The sequence below is a fragment of the Carlito syrichta genome, unplaced genomic scaffold (genome assembly GCF_000164805.1).
Source record: "Carlito syrichta isolate Samal-C Ts95f unplaced genomic scaffold, Tarsius_syrichta-2.0.1 Scaffold127161, whole genome shotgun sequence".
Taxonomy (NCBI): domain Eukaryota; kingdom Metazoa; phylum Chordata; class Mammalia; order Primates; family Tarsiidae; genus Carlito; species Carlito syrichta.
This window is the reverse complement of record NW_007071257.1, coordinates 18,958-25,890: the sequence shown is the minus strand read 5'-3', so window position 1 is coordinate 25,890 and position 6,933 is coordinate 18,958. Positions and strand designations below refer to the sequence as shown.

The following is a 6,933-nucleotide window of genomic DNA, read 5'->3' as shown; positions in this document are numbered from 1 at the left end:
ATCGGGTCTTCACAGGGATCTGCAGAGACAAAGGAATGTTAGTGTTGCCGACTACCGTACCCTCCTCTGAGTTTATCCTCCCCATTGGTTTTTGCCCTGACCTTGCCCAAATTCCCATTTTCCTCTGAGGTCCTCACTGTGTTGCTGTTCTCCACTTTGGTTTGAGATGGTGTCTGGGGCTTTGACTCAGGAGACTGACCTGTAGATAGAAACAAATGAATGCTTTCATCCAAGGGACTAGCTCTCCATTTTCCTCACCCCTGTTCCAGGAGAGCTTCATTATTACCCCTGTTCCAAGAGAGCTTCATTAAGAGGTACACCAAATATATATGGGAAGTCAAGGATTTCTTCTCCTTGCTATCCCAGGTTTAGTCTTCTCTAGGCCCCAGCAACAGTGGCCAAGAGAATTCTCTGCTCCTAGCTGCCAAGAAGAATAAAACATTATACCTCACCCTAAAACCCACAGTTTGAGACCTTCCATGGCCCTCAGCAGTTTGGTATCCCTGGAGTTATGAAAGAACTAGGATAACATTCTAGAAACAACAGTCTTCAGTCTCTTAATAAAGGTAGAGCTTATGCTGATACTTCCTTGACTCAGAAAAGTAACCACAACCCCCAAATGCCCCATCCTACCTGGATAGACACCCATTCCCCAAAAATATATCCTTCATAGAAAACCAGTAGACTCTAACTCCAAGAAGCTTTAAACAAGACCCCCCCTGGTACCCACAGGGTTCAGAAGCTAAAAGAGAGTACAGTACACAGTGTCAGTACCTCATCTGGTCAGGGATGAGGTGACCACAACAAAGGAATAAGAAAGGGGCTAGACCTAGGATTAGAAGAGTCCAGGCCAACTCTAACAGAGTGTGCCCCCTGCCCAGGACTCACTGTTCAGGAGGCTCTCAGGCCCACTCTGGGTATCCAAGTTGGGTTGGTTCTGCTGGCTGTAGAAGCGCAGCAGACACTGCTGATTGCAGAAATGACGGATCTGCCCACGCCAGTGGATGGTCTCCAGCAGCTTCCCCTGGCGCTTACAAGCATGGCACCGGGCAGCCTGAAGGTGAGGACAGGATGGTCAAACCTGCCTCCCTAAAATGTACTGGACCCTTTCCCCTGGGATAAGCCATGCTCCTCTCCTTAAAGAACGGGCCAGCTTGGAGAGTGGAGACTGGCTACCCTCCTTGGAAATCTGCCCACACCCTGATCTTAGTACAATGACCCTTGCTCCCTGCCTCCCTCTCTCCCTCCTTGCTAATACACTGACCCTCCTTACCTTGCAGTACCAAAGCAGATACTTGCTCTTACAGTCCTCACTGCAAAAGTCCCAGGTACTGCCATCCAGTTGTTCAGTGACTCCACGCTGGCAGGTCTGGGAGCAGTAAGTACAGGTGATACAGCACAAGCCCAGCTTCTTAGTGAAGTCCTGTTTGTACAGCAGCACACAGCCTGGATAGAGGGGAAGAGGAAAGAGTCCAGAGACACAGATATCAAAAAGTATGAGATCCAACCTTCCCAAGGTGCTACATCTGAAACCTCTCTCTAAATAGCCCCTTTTGCCCAAACCCTTGGGATAGACAGAGGTAGAGTATCCTGAACAGAATGCCCTGCCCCACGGACCACTTGCCAAGCCTCCCTCACTTCTTGGCCATTCTCCCTAGCTGTGAGGCAAAGGGCCTTCTGCCCCTTCCCCATTTCCTTACCTTCGCTGCAGAAGCTTTTTTCCACCCCACTGAATCGGAGTTTCTCATGCAGGAGTTTCTCCTGCCGACAATGCTCACACTGGGACACCACACCCCGAAGCCGCTTGAAGTCCTCACAGCAATCACGGCAACAGAACTGGAACACCTGGTCCTGGGGTGGGGGCATAGGGTGGGGAGGACAGAGCTGTGACATCTGGACCTGGTGAGAGTCAAGTGGAAGGACCCCTTTAGACAGACGCCTGGTTGTGTGGCAAGATGTGGGGGGGTCTTACCTGCCAGTCCAAGACCTCAGGCTTGCCACTGAAGAGGCTGTGGCAGTAGTGACAGCTCAGGTGAATGCCCCCTTCAGGGCTTGTGCGCTGGAGGGAAGGAAGACAAGTAAGGGAGGGGCAAGATGTGTGCAGTGGTGGTGGGGATCAGGCTTGTTCTTTGCTCTTCCCAGGCCTACCTACCCCAATTCTCCTACCCTCTCTATGTTGCCACACCTTTTTGTCCTTGGTCCAGGGTCTGAAGTACCTGGAACTTGGTCCAGCAGCTGGGGCTGCAGAACTGGTAGACTGTGCGGTCAACCTTGTTGTAGTAACAGGGGTCAGAGAGGCTGCGGCGGCAGAAGCTGCAGGGTCGGGGAGGGCCTGGGGCATAGAGAGAAAGAGAGAGAAGAAAAGAGAAAGAGAGGAGGAGAAAGAGAAAGAAAGAGAGAAAGAGAGAGAGCACACAGAAGGTGTAAGGCAGTGCAGAGATGGAACAGAAAATCCACGGGAAGATGTGGTTGGGGCTGAGGTTGGGCAGCAGGGGGTTACTTTAGAATAGGGGAGTATGGGAAGTAAAAGGAAGGCCAGCAGGGGTCTCAGAGAAGAGGGCTTTGCACCTACCAGTGAGCCCTGCCTGCTTCACTTTGTAAGAAGTGGTACAGCACAGGGAACAGAACAAGCTGGTCTTGCCATTACGATCCACATGTGATAGCATCTCAAAGTTCTTACACAGGGTCTTGCACCAGACACATGGGTACACACGTGTGTTTTTCTGTGAGGATGGGGAAGGAGAGGCTGAGGCTGGATTTGTCCCTTCACTTTTATTTTTTAAATGTTTTAAACATGAAATATTCAGGCATACAAAAAAGTATAGATGATGATATAACAAAGACCTGTGTATCCACCAGCCAGCTTCAAAAATAAAACATAACAGATACAATTGAAACCCCCTTTATTTGTTTTATTTCTCCCAGCCCTCGACCCGTCAGGCACCTTTATTTATCACCCAAGAACCACACCCCCTTCCACAGCCCTCTAATGCACTACTCCCTCGGCCCCACCTTCTTGTATGCCCCCAAGCAGGTTGTGTTGCAGAACCGCTTTTGTTGGCCCTCGTGGAAGAGGAGCTCCGGGCCAGGGCTCCCGGTCTTGGTGTAGATGTAAGCCCCGCACTGGTCACAACAGTTGGTTTTCAGTCCCTTGTTGGCCCGGAATTTGGAGAAGCAAGAATCGCTGCAGAGCCGGTGCACCACGCTGCCATTGCTGACCTCATGCAGGACCTGCCATACACACATGGACCCTGAGCTAGGGCCTGGTCACCACCGCCCCCCCAATGCAAGGACAGCCCCCCACCTCACCCTAGACCTTCACAGCAGACAGTGGACCCAGGGACCCCCCAACCTGCTCATCAGACTGCCGACTTGACGGTGAGGTCCTGGGAGGCAAGGAAGGTCAGCTGCATACATCCTGGAGAAGCTCTATCCTTGAATATGCTCCCTCATGATGGCTGCCTTTCCTCCCCACTCCCCTTTTCCACAGGGCCTGGCCCCTGCAGCCCCAGGATGGGAGGGGCAGGTCAGGGCTGGCCAGGCTCTGTAAATTAGCCCCCACCAAGCATCCTCACCTCTCCAGTCTTCTGGCATATGCTGCAGCGAGTGGCATCAGCAGGATCCCCAGACTGAGGGATTGGGCGCTGCTGCTGGGCCTCATACAGGGAGAGACAGACGGATGTGCAGAACTCATGGAAAGAGCCTCCTGAACCAGTCTGTGCCACAACCGAGTCCTTGGTGTTCCAGATCTCCCTAGAGGTGGGGACAGGTTTGAATATTTACTCAGGACCACCCTCTCATTTCATCAGCTTCCACCCCTCCTCCGGGATCAATGACCACAGGTCAAATGCTCTCTGACTCCCTCCTTAAATTGCTCTCTCTTCCAGCTCCATTCTCTTAGGTTCTTTACCAACAGTCTGTCTTACCTATACTCCCGCCCTGATCCTTGCCCCCCAAACCCCAGGACCCTCACGCACTTCTTGCAGAAGGTACAAGTCTTTTTGCCCGAGGGCTTCTTGGAGAAAGTGGTGAGACAGGATGAAGAGCAAAAGAGCTGAGGCAGCCCCTTGCGCTGATAGGCCGTCTGCCCCTTTTGCAGTGGTGTCCGGCAATGTGCACAAGTCATCTTGGTGCCCACTGCAGAGCGCCCAGCCCTCTGTGCCACACTTGAGCGTAGGGACATGCGAGGAGAGCGCCGGGGCCGGAATGGCACAAAGTCCTCATCATTGGGGTCATCTACCATGGCATCAGAATCCTCATCTGACACTGGAACTAAGAAAGTTGGGGGGGATGGGCATGAGAAAAGGCCATCAGACCAAGTCTCCAGCTGTCCCATGATGAGCAATTCAGTCCTTATCCTAGGATCCCTGTTGTTCTGGCTTTTACACCCCACTTCCCCTCCCCCCATCACACTGGTATCTTAAACCCCTGGTGTCTCTCTCCCTTGGTTACTCTGTAATCTCTGAGGGAGGGGAAAGGAGGGCCTCTAAGTGAGAAGATTCAGGGACAGGGATGGCACAGCAGAAACAGGAAACTCTCCATTCTCACTGCTCTTGTTTTCAGTTTCCCCCACTGCCCCTGGTTCCCATGCCAACCCATAGCAGAGATAGGCACTTCATGCTCTGCATGGAGTGGGACTGCAAGAGACAGAAGATCCATGCCCTGCCATCCCACTTTCAGCTCTTCTTCACACCCAGAATTCCCAGGTCACACTTCCTCAAGTCCTACTTACTGCTCTCAGTAGAATCCACAACCTCAGGTTTTGGAGGCTCTGCTCTCCTAACACGCTCGCTTCTCTTCTGTACCTTGGAAAGATGGGGAGGGGAGGAAAGCTGACACCAGGCACAGGCTAACACTAGTACAGGGTTTGGGGGGGGGATAGGAGATGGAAGGGGGAAGGGAGAGTAGGGACCCTTGGCCCAGCCCTAAGAGGAGGAGAGAAAAGGAGGCTGGACTTTCTCCTTAAGAAGCCGTAGACACAAGGGCTCCCTCCCTCCTTCTAACTCTCCTTACACACACGCTCTCCATAGAACAACATCTGGGAGGGAAAATGAAGGGTCTGTCCTTCCCAGAGTTACAGGGGGAACCAGACTCCTTCCAATCCCCTCCCCCCCTCACCCTCTCAGGCGGCTTCTCACTCGCCTTCCCAGTCAGGCCATCTCCTGCAAAGGAAGCAGAAGGCAGCCTAAATGTTGAGCCTGCCCTCACCACTCCCTCCCTGGCCCAACCCCCGCCTCCATTCCTGGGGAAGAACTTACTCAAAACTGAAAGGGAAAATTCAAGTGCCTGTGGCTTCTTGGGGCCCCTCTCAGGGTTACCTCTTGGGCTCTGTACTAAGGGGGTGGTATGCAGCTATTCTCCATAAAAAATAGTCTATCCTTCCCCCCAGCTTTCTGTCCCAATCCTTGGGGGTTAAGGAAACACAGGTAATACATCTTTTATGGAGAAGTTATATTTTACCAACAAAAAACCAACACAACCACCCAGAGGTAGCAAAAGGAAAAGGAAACATCAATGTATGAGTAGGTTCCCCTAGTCTCAGGTGGTTATATAAGTCCCAAGACCCTGGTCACAGCCTGGGAGAGACACACCAGCAAGTAGAACAGAGGAGAAAATAGAGCCTCTCAAGTCTAGGCTCTCCCTCCCTTAATGAGAGAATCAACCCTAGACCCTGCATTTCTACAATTCCCCTGAAGTCATTATGTTGTTGGAGGCTCCAGAATCTAGTTACCATTCATAAAATCCAGAAACCCACTCCCATCTCAAACCCAAAAGTGTAAAGCTCTTAGAACCAAGAAGCCTGGTGTACTCTCTCAAATCCTGAAGGAAGGACTCTGGCACCAAAAGCCCACTGGGTTAAGAAAAAAGGGAAACTCTCCCACCAGCCCCATTCCTTTCAACCCACTCTCTGAAACCTCACCCCATTCCTCCCACATAGACCCTATGCTTTCCCTCACCTCTACCTTCATGCATCTTCCTTTACACACCCCTCACTCCTCCCTGACAAACCCCAACTACTTCTCCACATCCCTACTCTTATCTCTCCACCTTTCTCCTCCTCCTCCCCCACTTCCCAAAGCACAGCCACCCCTCCTTACCCCCACTCTCTCCCCAGCCCTGATTCTCCAGATAATTAGGTAACCTACCTGGCAAGGAGGGATGTGCAGGAGGGCTAGAGCCCCCAGGTTTGGTCTGAGAACTGTTGATTCCATCCCCCAGAGTCTCTCCCACTGAAGGACTAGGGGGGCCATTTGGGCTCTGTGGCTGCCCTTGGGGAAGCTCCTCCTCCTGCCCAGGGGAGGCCCTTCTTGCAGTAGCTATGGAGGTAGTCTCCTCCTCTTCAATATGGGGGGACTGCAGGGTTATTGGAGAATCTGGAGCCAAAGGCTCTAGTAGCTCCTCGGGTGAAGAGGGATTTATCCCAGCCCCTGGGTCAGGTGGCACCACTTCAGGCGCCTGGTCCCCTGGTCCAGGCTCTAGGGTCTGATCTCCAGCATCCCATGCAAGAGTCCCCTCAGGGCCATGGTCCACCTCTGGGGGAGAGGGGGCTTTATAGAGCAGCCCCCCCAGTCCCAGCAGCTCAGTGGCTCCATCCAGGACTCCAGGGTCTTTTTCCAGGCCAGCAGGGGCATCAAGCAGGTCCAGGGCTCCCGAGGATGGAGAAGGGCCAGAGGGAGCCCATCCTTGAGTTGGGGCAGTCTGGGATTCCAGCAGATCCTCTCCAAATTCCATGTCTACAGGAAGGTCTCCAGCAAGGGGCTTCTCTGGCAGGGTCAATGGGTCAAATGGACTGGGGAAATCACTGGGGTCCATGAGTGTGGCTGGATATGGGCTGCAGATTAGGAGTAGAAGAGGGGGCAGTAGAGGTGGTCTTAAGCAGAATTTCTTTTTACATAGGCTCTGGGACACACCCCAACATCCACTTGGAATCCT

The 6,933-nt window shown here is 52.7% G+C and overlaps 1 protein-coding gene across 2 annotated transcripts in view; it reads right to left on the bottom strand.

Annotated features, from left to right (window-relative positions):
• Positions 1-6,933, bottom strand: part of ZMYM3 (zinc finger MYM-type containing 3) — a 15,836-nt gene that overhangs the window by 7,635 nt on the left and 1,268 nt on the right. Inside the window, exons 2-15 of one of the 2 annotated variants that reach the window (XM_021707929.1) lie at positions 6,147-6,832; positions 5,119-5,162; positions 4,733-4,805; positions 3,978-4,272; positions 3,576-3,753; positions 3,013-3,231; positions 2,573-2,723; positions 2,217-2,332; positions 1,973-2,059; positions 1,701-1,851; positions 1,274-1,446; positions 889-1,054; positions 102-199; positions 1-19 (exon numbers count right to left, since the gene is read on the bottom strand). The exon at positions 1-19 is cut by the window's left edge and continues 99 nt beyond it. In XM_021707929.1, coding sequence (XP_021563604.1) covers positions 1-19; positions 102-199; positions 889-1,054; positions 1,274-1,446; positions 1,701-1,851; positions 1,973-2,059; positions 2,217-2,332; positions 2,573-2,723; positions 3,013-3,231; positions 3,576-3,753; positions 3,978-4,272; positions 4,733-4,805; positions 5,119-5,162; positions 6,147-6,832 — 2,456 coding nt within the window. Of the gene's footprint in view, positions 20-101; positions 200-888; positions 1,055-1,273; positions 1,447-1,700; positions 1,852-1,972; positions 2,060-2,216; positions 2,333-2,572; positions 2,724-2,757; positions 3,232-3,575; positions 3,754-3,977; positions 4,273-4,732; positions 4,806-5,118; positions 5,163-6,146; positions 6,833-6,933 lie in introns of those variants that run through there. The other variant, XM_021707930.1, reaches the window with a different exon arrangement.